Consider the following 15,280-nt stretch of genomic DNA (forward strand, 5'->3'; position numbering starts at 1 on the left):
TACTATACTATATATATTTATATTTATAACATATATCTATTTATCCTCAAACCCAATAATAATAATAACTTATATTAATAATAACAAACAACAAGTAACTATATCATTTGATTTTTTCCCCATCATCCACCCATCTCCTCTTCCTCCTGTATTTAATTATATCACAAACAAAACCTTTCACAAAATAAACCTATTAACACAATCACTCATCTCAAACACACAACACATCTTTAATGTTATGATAAACAACAACAACAACAATATATATAATAAATTAATAAATAAAACATTGATGTGTCATCATGATTTTACAATATAACAATTAAAACAAAAAGGCAAAGGTTGAGTTAAGTTTGATAATAATGATTGTTTATTTAGATTCGGATTCATTCTTAAATAAATGTTCAAGGATCAAGATTTATATGTTAAAGCCTTTAAGTAATGAAGAAGAGGAAAAAGGTTAATTAATTGTTCAAATAAGAGATATATATTTGATAAAGAAGAATAGATAGATAATATAATATATAGTGGTGGGTCAGAGAATGGATAAACGTAACTAATCACTAGCGTCATGGAGAGGTGCCTAGGTCCAATAAAACATCAGAGTCTAAGTCTCTCCGCGACACTCATTTTAGACCCGTTTAGTGAAATTTCATCATTCCCAACCAACTAATTCTATTATCTATAATCTATCTTGCTTCCATTGAATAATAATAATTGTTATAACATACATTAATGTGTTTGTGCTGATGAAAAATAATGGTTCGCTCGGTCGTCTTATGTTGCTTTTTCGAAAAGCAAAATAAAATTTAAATCGAAAAAAAAGATAATTAGAACACACAAACAAAGAATTTTAAAAAAAGCCCACTCTCTTAGATGATCATAACAGTTATAACATCTCTCTTTCTTTTTTTTTACAAAGGGTCTCATATTAACAAGTTAGAACTATGATACTTACTACTATAGCTATGCATATATCATATCATGGTTCGTGAACACTATTCGATTCATTGTGATTGAATGATCTAATCTAACCATCGATGATAGAACCCACACCAACTAGGGGGTTTGATCAAAAAAAAAAAAAAAAAAAAGGTTCTCTGTGTTTGTTCGAATGCCAGCGAAGATATTATATAATATATTCTCTCCTTCTCTCTTCTTTGCTCTTCTCTTCATGTCTAAGTTATGCAAATTATTAATCACCAATATTAAATTTCAGGGAAAACTCAACTCTTTGTAAATAATTAATAATATTATTGTGATGGTTTGTCTGTCTCTTCCAACCAAAATGTATAAATAGACGTGGAGAGTTTCATACTTATAAATATCAAATCAAACAACTAAACAAACTAACCAACCAACAAACAATAATTAATTATTATTATTTTTTACCAATTATAAAAAAAAATGTCGCAACAACCAACTTTATATTATGTACGTTTAAATTAAAAGATATCTGATGCACATCAGTAATAATTGCACCCAATTAATATTAATCTTCTTTTTTCTAATTTTTGTTTTAATTTTCCAACAACCTATAGTTTAACGGAAGAGGATTTGGAGAATTACCAAGACTTATTTTAAATTTTGCTGGTGTCCAATTCACTGATGTTCGTGTAGAGGATATTGATGATGCACTTAGGGCTCGTCTTCCATTTGGACAAATTCCATTCTTTGAAGATGGTAAAATCGAGTTGTCACAATCAAGATCCATTGTTAGATTCCTTTCATCAAAATACAAGATTGCTGGAAAGGATGAAAATGAAATTGCTCTAGTCGATGCTGTGGCCGAAAGTATTTGGGATGTTGTCAATCCATACTTTATTGTCAAGGATGATGCTGAAAAACTCCTCAAATACAAGACTGAAACCATTCCAAGATTCTTTGCCAATTGGGAATCATTACTTTTAAAGAATGGTGGTAAACATTTTGTTGGTCAATCTCTAACCTATGCCGATATCTCCATCTTCCATGCATTGGATTATCTAAAGTTTGTTGGATTGGATCAACTTGACTCTACCAAATATCCAACTCTTCAATCACTTTATAAATCAGTCTCTGAAATTCCATCATTAAAACTATATTTGGAAAATAGACCAACTGATTCAAAGTTTTAAAAAATAAATTAAAGATTTGATTGATATCAATCCAATCCTTATTTCTTTTTTTAGATTATTATTTCTATTTCTATTGTTTTTTATTTATTTTAAAACAAAAAGATATGGATTGGAAGAGAGTTACTATTAATTATTATTATTATTATTATAAGGTAGACCAATCATAATTGGACGGTATGATATGATTAAAAAAAAATTAAAAACACCATCAAATTGAGTGAGTAGAGTGAACTTGGAACGGACAGGAGGATGGATGAGAGATAAATAATATTATCGAATAATATTATTGGTTTTGGATTGTTTGAGAAAAGGGGGATCAATTGTACATCATATATTTTGTTTGTTTGTTGGATTTATAAATTATTTCTATTTGGAGAGAGAAAAGAGAAAAAAAAAAAAGATATAAAAAAGGTTAAATTAAATGTATAGATATATATAGTTGATTTTGTGTTAATTCTTTACAGTGGAACTATGTTTAATGAGCCAATCTAAAGTTTTATCAATATTGACACTATTCTTTGCAGAGATGGAGTAACAACAAACTTCTCTATCATTGATTGAAGCCAAATCGAGGAATTGAGCAATTTCCTCGACGGTAGCAGCCGATTCAAGATCATTCTTGTTGCCAACGACCAAGAGAGGGATTTTAGAAAGAGGTGGTTTGTTGATGAGATCGTGAAGTGCTTGTTTGGATTGTTCGAATTTCTCTGGATCGGCAGCATCGACAACATAGAGAATGGCATTGACACCTCTACAATATCTCTCCCACATGCCTCTGAATCTAGGTTGACCTCCAATATCCCATAGTTTAATAGTAACATTTCCCTTTGTAACCTTTTTCATATTAAATCCAATCGTTGGAATCATATCAGTTGTAAATGATCCATTCTAAAAAGAAGAAGAAGAAGAAGATGTAAATAGATTAGATAAAAAGGAAAGGAGGACTTGAATCTTGATTGATTGATTGAGATTGATTGATGTAGTATTTTGATTGATCATACAGAGAAAACGTTAACCAAAGTTGTTTTACCAGATCCTTGTAATCCGACCAATGTTAATTCCATCTCTTGTTTCCAAAAGAGACTTCGAAACCAATTTAATATAGAGTCTATAAAAGCTGAAAACATTTTCTAATCTCTATCTATCTAATATATATATATGTATGTTATGTATGTTTTTGTAATGTTTCTAGAAGAATAAAGAAAAAAGATAAGATTAACAATGAAAATGAATGAAATGAAATGACAAGAGAGAGTGCAGTGGTTGTTTGTTATAACTAAATGAAATAAAAGGGTTGTAATAATTAATTGGTTCGTAGTAATATTTGAGAGATGTGTGTGTAAAGAATGAATGAATAAATGAATAACTTTGAATAATATAATATAATACTCTCTCAGCTGATGATGATGATAACCTGGTTGGTTGTTTTTCACCTACTCCCTCACCTCCTTTCATTCATTCATTATTCACCCACACACCTCTTGGTGGTAGGGTGCATACATATTTTTAATAAAACCCTTTTAACTACTCTAATGTCTATATTCCTTTGATTTAAAGAATTCAAGATCTTTGTCGAATATATATATATATATAAAATATATATATGTGTGATGAAACCTACTTTGTTATATGATACTCTATAAAACTAACTACTATATCGGGTACTATTCAAACCTCTACAACTACTACTACTACAACAACTACTTTGAACTCTCACTTTTGCAAAGCTCATTCAGGCGACTACAATCAGCTTTACAGAAAAGTCTTTTAATCAATCATCACCTCTGATTTTTTCATCATGCAAATTCGATCATTCACTTCTCTTTGGGAAAACCAGGGGAGGTGTGAACGAATGAGCCATCCCCCCAGTCGTCCCTTACCCGACCCCTGCATACAGTTCCTATAAGAAAGAACACAACTCTCCCTCTCATTTCATTTTCATATGAGAGATACAATTAATTGTAATACAATAATTATTATTATGTGAACGACAAAAAATAATAATACTTCATTTTTGGAGGTGACCGATCTTGAGTTCATTGTTCAATAAAAAAAAAAAACAAAAATAAAATAAACCTAAAAAGGTGTTTGTAAAATTAAATAGAGGACCTTTCACACACAACTAACTTTATTTCTTTCTTTCAAGTTATCACATATTTATATACCCACCAAAGTAGTGTTGGTTAGATTAAAATCATCATTATCATCATCACCAAGTAATAGTAGTAGTCATAGTAGTTAGTTAGTTAGTTCATTCTCAACAAACAAGTCAAATACATAGTTAGTTTATACTTTATCTTTACTTTTTCTATGCAAACAATAGATTCAAATAACGATAAAGATAATAAGCAATCATCATCGACAGGTAGAAGATTAACAAATAGAAATAAAAACAAAATGTTAATGGAAGAACATGAAAGTGGTAGTCTATCATCGACACCACCATTCAAACTACCGTTTGGAGGAACAACAACTCCTTCTTCAGTTTATGGTGCCGATACTATCGGATCATCATCACCACCTTTTAGACTACAACATGGTAGTGTTCAATACATCAGTGCAAATAGTGTAGTCAAGATGGTTGGTAAAGAAGAGACAGGTGGACATGGTCACCCAGTATCGCGTGGTAAATTAATAGTCGGAGCATTGGTTGCTTTGCTGCTACCGGCCGTTCTCTATGTCATTGCGTCAAGGCAGTTGGGTGCAGCATTGAGCTACCCATTCTCACTTATCATCATCCCATCCTTTATATTGTTGGCACCATTCATCTACTTTAGCTATCGTGTCAAGGGGTCACGTCCATTTGTCAAGTCGCGTGGTGTCACCATATTGATGACCGGTGCATTCTGCTACTACTCGCTGATCGTACCCATCTATATCGCCTGTCTCATGGCAATCTTTTTCCATCGCGAGACTGATTTTGTCACCTATGTTCGAAACGAATATTATACGGGTGCAAGTTGGTTGGTCGCTATTCCAATCGCCTATGCACACGGATGTGTCTTTACACAGTTTGCTCTACTCTCTAAAACTTCACTTCGTAGTAAATGGTATCTCAGACTAGTGTCGTGGCCATCCTCTATCTTTTTTACTACCCTCATTCTAGCACTTCCACTCTTACTAGTGCTTCCATTCCTACCGGCCATTGTATGTACCCTACTCGCACTCATCCCCCTCATTCTCTCGTGTATTGGTCTCTACCAAACACTCCGCACCCTTCCACCCAACCAATGGGTTGTCAAAGACATCCTAGTCCGTTCATCGACCGAAGAAGATGACAGTCTCATCAACAAAAAACGAGTACATCGTGTCAATTGTGAACCTCCAAAAGAACATGAAATCGTTGATTTCCGTCAACCTCTTACCGTCGTTCAAATTGCCGATCCTCATCTCGGTCCAATCATGTCAATTGAAAGACTTGAAGAAATTTGTGAAAGTACAGTTAAACTTGTAAGATATCAAATGAAACAAAAAGAAAAAGGAAAAAGATTGAAAGAGATTATTAATATTTCTTTTTAGAATCCAGATTTAGTTATCTTGACTGGAGATTTTTTTACAGCAGAAGCCTTTTTACCTGGAGATTCATTAGAAAGAGCATTAAGACCATTAAAGAAACTAGCTGGTAAAACTTTTGCTTGTTTAGGTGTATGTATACAAGTTGGAATTGAATTGGAAATAGGAAAATTGAATCATTATTCCATTTATTTATATACCTTTTTTTTTTTTTTTTTTTGTTTTGTTTTTAGAATCATGATTATGAAGAAGGATGTTTAGAAATGTTGGAAAGTGCTTTAAAATCAATAGAATGTTATTTATTAGTTGATGAATGTGTATTATTTGAATCAAGAATTGGAAAGGTACAAATTGTTGGATTTGATTATAGAGCAAAGAATCGTCAAGAACATATTCAAAAGGTTTGTGAAGCCTATCCACCTATTCCACATGTACCAAGAATAGGTCTTTTACACGATCCAGGAGCATTTAAATTCATTCCAGTCGATTATGGAATGATTGCATTTAGTGGACATACTCATGGTGGTCAAATTGGTCTCAATTGTTTGGGTATCAATGCTAGTATCGTTGGTTTTGCCATTCCAGATCATGGTCTATGGCAAAATGGTGGTAATTATTTATACGTACATACTGGTCAAGGTTGTAGATCTCTAATGGGTACAATGGTACTAAGAGTTGGTGTACCAACTGAAGATAGTTTATTACAAGTATTCTTTGAAAATAATTAAAAATAGATAGAAAAGTAAAAGTAATAAATAAATAATTACAAATTTGTAAATACAATGATGCAAATGGTTGATTTATACAAAAAGGTAGAGAAATATACAAAAATTAATTTATTAAGATATGTGAAAAAACGCAAGGAAATTGGTTGGTAGGTTGGAAAAAAAAATGGTATTATTATATTCGGGATTATTATTATTATTATTATTATAATTATTATTATTTGATTAAAGATGAATTTCGTGGACTATAACTTCTTCATTTGGTTTATCACCTCCTTTACTAGTACTTTTCAAGTATTCGATCACTTGGATGAGTTCTCGTCTGACAAATTTATCGGCATAAATCAATGGTCTTTCATAAGATTGGTTGCTATTATTACTGCTGTATCTGATGCTGCTATTGTGTCGGTAGTCAAGTTCTTGTTGTTCTTGATCATCTTCATCGATTTCATCTTCATCATCTTGGATTTCATCTTCATCCATTTCCTTGTCTTCGTCGTCGTCGTTGTTGTTGTTGTTTTCATTGTCAAACAACAATGGTTCTTTTACTTTTGGTGTTGAGTGGTCGTTGTCTTGGTCGTTGTCATTGTCATCTTCATCGAGATCATCATCATCATCATTGTTTGGTACAATTTCTTCGTCTTCAGTGGTGGCAGTGGCAGATGGTTCGGTTTCCATTTCATCGTCTTCATCATCATCAACATCAACATTATTATTATTCTGTTGGTCGTTCATGTCTACAAATGACACTGTATGTTTGGTGATTGTATTGGTGGCAGAAGCAGTTGTTGGAACCTGACCATTATCCTCGTCTTTTATGATAGAGTGGTTCATCATGATGGTATCAGTTGGCGACGTCGACATTGCTATGCAAGCAATGGAATCTCTCTGTTGTTGTTGTGCATCATGTGACTTTCCAAGTGATGGGGGTATCACATCCCCTGCAGCCATTTGAGTTGACATTGTTCGTATACGTGTATGTATATATCTCTTTATTAAGTGACAAGTATAAAATGGATTTGTCTGTTCAGTGGTCTCTTTTGTTCTCGTATCGGTAAAAGGTTCCTGGAAATAGGAAAATCTGTGGAATAGTTTTTACAGACGAAAAGGCGGCAATCGATTTAAACCAAAAATGAATGCGTGCGATGCAATGAATGGGTTTGTAATGATGATTTAAAAATAAACCAAAGAGTACTAGGAAGTATTATATTTAAATAATAAAAAAGTAAAATTTAAAAATGTAAAGTGAGTGAAGTTCTTTGGTTGGACTCGAGCTAAAGTTGCTTTCTTGGCTTGATCAAATTATTATATATTATATATTATTATTATTATTATTCTTAAAGATAAAGATAAAGATAAAGATTATAAATAAATCAAAAAATGGTTTGATTCGATGATGATGAAGAACAAACAACAAAAAAGGTAAACAGGTGGTAAATTTGTTGTTGTTGTTGTGATTTGTAGGTTGTTTAATAATGAAAAGAAATATGACTATGTAAATAAAACAGGTAAGGTTGTTGTTGTTGTTGTTGTTGTTGCTGTTGTTGTTGCTGTTGTTTCCCAACAGTATAAAGTACTACTACTGGTGGCAGGCTACTAAACAACAAAACTGGTAATATTATTGGTGAGGTAAAAGGAAGGGGTTGGCTGCTTTGCTTTTTTGGGTGCTTATTTATATTATATCCTACTACTCTAACTTGCTAGCTGGCTGACTCGATAGAATGTGTTATATATTATTATTATTATCGTTGTGTGTGGGTGCGTGTATAAATATATATATTTTTAATAGCTATTTATATTTGGTATATATCTGTTGGGTTCTGCTACTGAAATAAGAGTATAGAGTAAAATTGATGTATTATTGTACAATTGTATAATGTATTATATTAGGGTTGCTGTGCTAGCTGGGAGATGTGTGTTGTAATTTAATTGTTGTTGCCGTAGCAATCTCTGTCTGTTTGTCAGTCAGCAGGAGGATGTTGTGTTGCTGCTGCTGTTGTGGTTGGTGTTGGATGTGCTTTAGTGGGTAGTGTTTAGAGGAGAAGGAGGGGTAAATTTGGAAAGACGTAAAGAAACCACCAATTAGATCACTCTAGATGTTGTTGTTAATGTTGTTGTTGTTTGTTATAGTGATGCTTGTTGATGATGAAATATGAATATCAATTTAGATTTAAAATATTTAAATGTACAAAGTATCTAAAAGATTGGTGGATGGATTCGATATTAATATTATTATGATTATTATTAACTGGATTTATTTATTTATATACAAGGGAAGATTATTATTTATTTGTACAAGAGAGATTATAAATGAACAATGAATGCTATGTTGGGGGTGTAGCTACTAAATCAAAATTGTATAAGAAATCGAAAGAAGAAGAGGAGAGGAGACCACAAAAATTTGAGTTTCCCAATGGGATGGGATATTGATTACCCCTCCCTGCAAACATATGTTTTGTTTTCATGCCCATTACAAGCATTTACCCTGGACAAAAGTTTTTGTTTTTATTTTAAATTTTCCGCATTGTTCGATTCATTCATTTCCCATATTACTATAAACAGATCAATTCAATAGTTCTTTTATTTATTTTTATCCTCCATATTGAAATTATATTTATTTCAAAATTCCCTGGGGATTAAATATCTAAAAAAACAAAAAGGGATGGTACCTAATCATCACTAAGATTAGTTAATTGGTGTGATATTGCATTTCACACACATTTGTCATAGCTGGCGTCTGCGATTTTTGTAGTGAGATGTCCAAAGCCCCGATTAATAGTTATATCTATTCTGCTATTTATTTGTTTGTATGTTGAATGGTTTTCAATTTTATGGGTGGCCGAGTCCGACAAAATCCAATCCTACATGATGAGAAAGAGATGGGAATGGAAAACAAAAATGAATTTCACGGATAAATATCCGGAACTCTACCTTTATTATTTTGATATTCGTAGTCATCAGAATCCAAGTTTATAGGATGCTAATATTTAATCCCTCCTCTTCATCATAGTATCTAGAATTGTCTTGTACAACAAGTCCAGAGTGAGCAATGACAAATTCTTTCAGCAGCATTGAATTCATCAACTTCGTTTCCATTTTGGAAGCTATCATTAAAATAATATTTTTTTTTATCATTGATTTGTAAAAAGATTATATTTTCACTATCACACATACAATTTCAAAGTTGGGTATCCATCAACATTAAAATCTGAACAAGATGGTTGATAGGCTTCACAATTTAATCGAGCTACTTGAGCAGCTATTCTCTTTTCAGAGATGGATGCTGCAAAATCACTGTACTCTGAAGCTAAGTTCTTGTGGACACCAAGGAACATAACTATTTATTTGATTGACAGAAAGAGAATTGAACAAAAGTGGAAAGAGTTTTATTATTATTAATATTTTTATTATTCATTTCTTTTTGGTTGGTTAATTTTTTGTACATACAATTCAACAAAATAATTTCCATCATTTAATTGATTTAAATTCTCTGGATTCACTGAATCTATTACATTGGAATCTGGTGTATTAATATCCGCAAACGTATAGATACTCATACAAAAGACTAACAAATGGTTAAATTTAGTAAGTTCATTTTTAATCATCTATTCTTAATTTGTTTTTTCTCGAATCAATTCTAGAATATATGATTGAATATCTTATTGTAGGAAGTGAGAGTAAAACGAGACATCAAAAAAAGAGAAGATTAAAAAAAAAGGCATATCGAAATTTATTTAAAAGGTGATTAATTAATTGATCTTATATTAATAATTTTATTTATTTATTTGTTTGTTTGTTCCAATCGATGGGAGGGGAAGAGGTTAGAAGACTTTTTATTTAAAAACCTTCAACATCGAATTCATTCTCATCTTCTTCATTGTCTTCATTGTCTTCAAATTCCTCTTCATCTTCATTGTCCTCATTGTCTTCAAATTCTTCTTCATCTTCTTCATCCTCATTGTCTTCATTGTTTTCAAAGCCTTCATCTTCTTCGGCAAATTCATTCTCGTTCTCTTCAAAACCTTCCTCTTCATCATCAAAGTATTTGGCGTTGTCTTGTACAACAAGTCCAGAGTGAGCAATGACGAACTCCTCCATGGCATCGGCAGTTCTTTCAGCGTTGAATTCAGCAACTTCATTTCCATTTTGGAAGCTAAATAATGATTATTAAGGATTAATCAAACCAAATATGATTAGTAAAAATAATATTTAATTTAATAGTTATATTTTTCACACTTACAATTTCAAAGTTGGGTATCCATCGATATTGAACTTGGCACAAGATGATTGATAGGCTTCACAATTCAATCTTGCAACTTGAACATTGATTCTCTTGGCAGAGATGGATGCAGCGAATCCACTATACTCTGAAGCTAAGTTCTTGCAATGTGGACACCATGGAGCATAACTATTATTCAAGTTTGAAAACAAAAAAAAAATTAAATATTAACAAAGATGTGTGATAAATAAATTATATATATATATTGTACTTACAATTCAACAAAATAATTTCCATCATTTAATTGATTTAAATTGTCTGGACTCAAATCTATTACATTGGCATCTGGTGTATTAATATCTGCCAATACACACATGGTCATACAAAAGACCGTTAAAAGGGTTAATGCTAATTTCATTTTTTTTAGTATATATACAATTAATATTTATTAATATCTATCTATCTATTTATCTATTATTATTATTACTATTATTACTATTATTTGATACAAAAATATTTTTGTTTGGAATGAAATGGTTGAAATGATTGATTTGATTAATAATAATAATAATATTAATATTAATGCTTCCAACCCAAAATTAAACCAAAAATAATAAATAACCCAAAAATCGCATTCAGTTCACTCTCTCTCTCGTCATAGCATGCTAGGATAAATGGATTGATTCATCACTGTTCTCTACAATTTCATCTTACTGCAGCTCAACCAAAACAATTCGATTCATTTCATTCCCATCCCAACACATATAATTTTGATATTGATTCTCATCCATTTTGCATATGATTTGGTTTTTGTCGACTTCACATCAATTCCCACCATTAAACTCAAATACTACCCCAGCCCACTCACAATCAATCACACCCATTCCAGTTGTTTTTTGAAACCCAACTCTTCCATATTGAATACCCATCAAAAATCTGATTGTTGATAAAAATAAATAAACAAACAATCAGAATCAGAATCATACCATATTCTGATTATATACAATTTTACATTGTCATTTACAGTATTGTTATTTACATCAACCAAAAAAAATAAATGCAAGAGAGAGAAAAAGAGAGGTAAAACTTTTTTGAACCAATTATTATTGAATAAAGAATAGAATATTCTATTTGTATTGGGTGATTAAAAAAGAATGATCTTTCTTTCTTTCTATCTATTGGATGATAATATTCGATTAAAAGAGTTCCTGTAATTTTTTGAGGATTATTACTATTTTTCAATATTAAAATTGTGTAGTTCATCGGATGTTGCGACATTCGTATGTTTCGGTTTGCAATGAAAAGACTTCATAGTCAACTAGATAGTAATAGTAATAATATTATGTCTCAATTAACTATTTGTACACACAGTGGATCATTCCACGCCGATGAAGCATTAGCTTGTTTCCTTTTAAAACTTACCGATCAATTCAAAGATGCTAGTATGTCGAATCTAACTATAGATCAAAAGAATGATGAATACATACTTACTTACTTGCTCTCGTTTGAATGTAGAGATTATTAGATCAAGAGATACTGAAGTTGTAAAGGCTGCTGATGTAGCTGTAGATGTAGGTGCTGAATACAATCAAAGTAAACATAGATATGATCATCATCAAGCTGGTTTCACTGAAATCTTTGGTGATGGTTTCAAGACTAAATTAAGTAGTGCTGGTTTAATTTACAAGTATGAATGAAACAACAACATCAACAACAAGACTATTTAACCAACAATAATATTGACAAACTCTCTCTCTCTTTTTTTTTATAGACATTTTGGTAAAGAAATTATCAAGAATAGATTACAACTTGATGAAAGAAAGGTAAACCTTATTTATAAAAAGGTTTATGCCAATGCAATTGAAGAGTTGGATGGTATGGACAATGGAATTGAAAGATATCCAATTGATGTCAAACCATTGTATGCAGTTACATCGACTATTGGTAACAGAGTTGCTAGTCTCAATCCAAGTTGGAATGAACCACAAGACGATGACATTTTGTTCAAGCAATTTGAAAAGGCAATGACAATGATGGGTGAATACTTTTTGGACAAGGTCGACTATTATGGTAAGAGTTGGGTTCCAGCCTACGACATTGTAGAGACTGCCGTTAAAAATAGATCATCGGTTCACTCGTCGGGTGAAATCATCATTCTCGATCAATACTGTCCATGGAAAGACCATCTCTACCACGTTGAAGATGTTCTATCCATTCAAACCAAAATCAAATTTGTCTTGTACCAAGATACTCTTGGTTCATGGCGTATTCAAGCTGTCAATCTCGACTCTCATTCATTTGCTCTTCGTAAGGCTCTTTTGGAAGCATGGCGTGGAAAACGTGATCAAGAATTAAGTGATATCATTGGTATTGAAGGTTGCATCTTTACTCGTACGTAGATTAATTAAAAACTTTTAAACTCTGATTAAATGATTAATTAATTATTCTTTTTTTATTTATCTAGATGCAAATGGATTTATTGGTGGACATAAAACGAAAGAAGGTGCTTTAACCATGGCAATCAAATCATTATAAATCAATTTAATATTTAATGATTAAGTAATTTTTGATTTATTGTTTGTTTTATTTATTTTTTTAAAAATTTAAGAATTAATTTCCTTTACTTTGGATTCAGTTGCTTTGGTAACTTGAGCAATGAAATCATCTGTCATTTTTTGGATATTCTTTTCAATAGTCTTTTCATCGTCCTTGGTCAATCTAAATTGTTTCACGACACTGTCAGTCGTTTCCTTGCGGTGTCTACGAACACTGACCTTTGCTTCCTCAGAGATCGTGTTTACATTTTTAAGAAGCTTATTACGAAGATCTTGTGTTGGTTTTGGTAAAGAGATACGAATCAATGTTCCAACTGCGGTTGGATTAAGTCCCAAATCTGATTTTTGTAATGCTTTTTCAATATTTTTTAACATCTAAAGAAAAAAAACAATAATAAGTAAGTATAAGTATAATATATTCTATTCTATCTTCTTATTTCTTATTTACATTTGGATCATATGGAGTAATATGAAGAGTAAGAGCATCTTTAATTGTAATCATTGCCATGTGTTGAATTTGCATATTTCCATTTGGCGTTTCAACGGTGATACGTTCCAATAGTTCTGGACCGGCACGACCAACTCTGATATCTCCAAACTGACGTTTGACAAAGTCCATTGTAGCTTCGCATCTTTGTTTCATTGTTGAAAGGTCTACTTGTTTAATGTTGGCATAGGGGATCTCTTCTTTACCCTTGTCCTTGCCACCACCTCCACCCTTTTTGGCAGCACGTTCCAAAAACATTGACGGTGTTCTGATATAAGGCATTGATGAAGATCTGCTCAAAAAGGTTCTGATCAATGGTGATGGTGCAGAACCTGGAGCAGTCGACAACAAAGTAGCCGAAGTGTATGAATAGGTTGGACTTATCTTTACACTTGATGTTTGACGTAATGGTTGTTGCTCACCATTATTCATACATTGTGTTAATAATTTTGATACTGTTGTTGGTTTGTTTACTACTCTTTGCATTCTTTCCTCTTCTTCCTCCTTTTCTCTCTAAAGATTAATAACAAAAAGTGATCAACACTTTAAGCCAGGGCATTGCTTGTTTGAACAGACACAACCCCCAATTTTGTTTTTTTTTTTTTTTTTCTCTTTCTCAATACCTCTTGAATCAAGCAAAGTTAGCTTTGCTCACCTCATCGTTCGAAACCAGTATTATTATCAATTACAAAGTGTAGATAGAGTATTTGTTTGTTTATTTATTTATTACTCTAACAGCACTAATGGTGGTAATAACTAACTGTTGTTTTGTTTGGAGATTGAAATGTTTATTAACCTCACACCAATCTCATTCAATGAAGAAGAATCTAGATTATAACCCTCTTTTGAACTAATTTTATAAAGAAGACTATTATCACCTCGACGTCTCAAGAGAGCTCTTTTAAATAAGGGTGTATCTCTGTGGGATGATTCATTGGGGGATGCTCGACGATCATCCGTTGTTGCCTAAAAAGATGGTTGGGACAGGCCCTATGAAATATCATGTGCGTACTTGGGAACAGGCCTAGTGAAGAGATTAATCGTGTGTATCGACTTTCGATATTTTGGTTATGTGATCGTCGTCTTCGTTTAGAGCCACATTCTTGGCACTCTCTCATTCCCACCCCTCAAGTCAAAAGGAGTTTCCTTATTGCGTATCAGTCAGTAATGAATAAAGGGTTGTGTCTGAAGAATAATAACACATTTGCAGGAGGGACAGGGATTAGGTTTTTTAGAAGGGAAGGGGATTTACATCAATCAATCACACACCATTACTTTTACTTTTAGTTTGTGTGTTTGTTGTTATGGTAGGTTAGGTTTGGTTGATGATTGGCGACGGATGATCTTGCTTTTGGTCTATCTGTCTATCTGTTGTGGTGTTGGTGGTGTTGGTATTATTGTTGTTGTGTTTTGCCCTTTCGACCTCTGTCCAGCCACCACTCACTATAGACCGCAACAATAAGAACAACAATAATAATAGCAGCACATGATGAACAAACTATAAAACTTATATCATAATTTAATTCAATTCATTTCATTACATTCTCTTTTGTCTAGCTATCGTATCGTATCGTATCATCGATCATTCAGTTATTTATCGAAGCAGACAAGATAGATGTAATTAAAGAGATAATAGAGAGAGAGAGAGAGAGACAGAGACTAGA

General features: G+C 32.2%; 7 protein-coding genes across 7 annotated transcripts; 3 read left to right on the plus strand and 4 right to left on the minus strand.

Annotated features, from left to right (window-relative positions):
• Positions 1 to 1,407: 1,407 nt before the first annotated feature.
• DFA_04599 (putative glutathione S-transferase) lies at positions 1,408 to 2,117 on the plus strand (the record flags this gene model as incomplete). Its single annotated transcript, XM_004360265.1, has 2 exons — positions 1,408 to 1,434; positions 1,542 to 2,117. The coding sequence occupies 2 exons, from the start codon at positions 1,408 to 1,410 to the stop codon at positions 2,115 to 2,117; spliced, it is 603 nt and encodes a 200-aa protein (XP_004360322.1).
• A 450-nt stretch (positions 2,118 to 2,567) lies between these two features.
• Positions 2,568 to 3,181, minus strand: arl8 (ARF-like protein; the record flags this gene model as incomplete). The annotated part of the gene is made up of 2 exons (XM_004360266.1): positions 2,568 to 3,005; positions 3,119 to 3,181. 2 exons carry the CDS (start codon positions 3,179 to 3,181, stop codon positions 2,568 to 2,570), a joined length of 501 nt encoding a protein of 166 aa, XP_004360323.1.
• A 1,246-nt stretch (positions 3,182 to 4,427) lies between these two features.
• DFA_04601 (putative metallophosphoesterase) lies at positions 4,428 to 6,358 on the plus strand (the record flags this gene model as incomplete). Its single annotated transcript, XM_004360267.1, has 3 exons — positions 4,428 to 5,567; positions 5,637 to 5,762; positions 5,864 to 6,358. 3 exons carry the CDS (start codon positions 4,428 to 4,430, stop codon positions 6,356 to 6,358), a joined length of 1,761 nt encoding a protein of 586 aa, XP_004360324.1.
• Positions 6,359 to 6,580: 222 nt separating this feature from the next.
• On the minus strand, positions 6,581 to 7,318 carry DFA_04602 (uncharacterized protein; the record flags this gene model as incomplete). The annotated part of the gene is made up of 1 exon (XM_004360268.1): positions 6,581 to 7,318. One exon carries the CDS (start codon positions 7,316 to 7,318, stop codon positions 6,581 to 6,583), a length of 738 nt encoding a protein of 245 aa, XP_004360325.1.
• A 506-nt stretch (positions 7,319 to 7,824) lies between these two features.
• On the minus strand, positions 7,825 to 10,992 carry DFA_04603 (uncharacterized protein; the record flags this gene model as incomplete). Its single annotated transcript, XM_004360269.1, has 5 exons — positions 7,825 to 7,951; positions 9,530 to 9,692; positions 10,201 to 10,508; positions 10,596 to 10,763; positions 10,850 to 10,992. The coding sequence occupies 5 exons, from the start codon at positions 10,990 to 10,992 to the stop codon at positions 7,825 to 7,827; spliced, it is 909 nt and encodes a 302-aa protein (XP_004360326.1).
• Positions 10,993 to 11,871: 879 nt separating this feature from the next.
• DFA_04604 (metal-dependent protein hydrolase domain-containing protein) lies at positions 11,872 to 13,109 on the plus strand (the record flags this gene model as incomplete). Its single annotated transcript, XM_004360270.1, has 4 exons — positions 11,872 to 12,016; positions 12,090 to 12,261; positions 12,346 to 12,941; positions 13,039 to 13,109. The coding sequence occupies 4 exons, from the start codon at positions 11,872 to 11,874 to the stop codon at positions 13,107 to 13,109; spliced, it is 984 nt and encodes a 327-aa protein (XP_004360327.1).
• A 68-nt stretch (positions 13,110 to 13,177) lies between these two features.
• DFA_04605 (uncharacterized protein) lies at positions 13,178 to 14,888 on the minus strand (the record flags this gene model as incomplete). The annotated part of the gene is made up of 4 exons (XM_004360271.1): positions 13,178 to 13,504; positions 13,578 to 14,129; positions 14,418 to 14,582; positions 14,886 to 14,888. The coding sequence occupies 4 exons, from the start codon at positions 14,886 to 14,888 to the stop codon at positions 13,178 to 13,180; spliced, it is 1,047 nt and encodes a 348-aa protein (XP_004360328.1).
• Positions 14,889 to 15,280: the final 392 nt, after the last annotated feature.

This window comes from Cavenderia fasciculata (genome assembly GCF_000203815.1).
Source record: "Cavenderia fasciculata unplaced genomic scaffold Scf_Dfasci-G-o-33e01.r1-3, whole genome shotgun sequence".
NCBI lineage: Eukaryota > Evosea > Eumycetozoa > Acytosteliales > Cavenderiaceae > Cavenderia > Cavenderia fasciculata.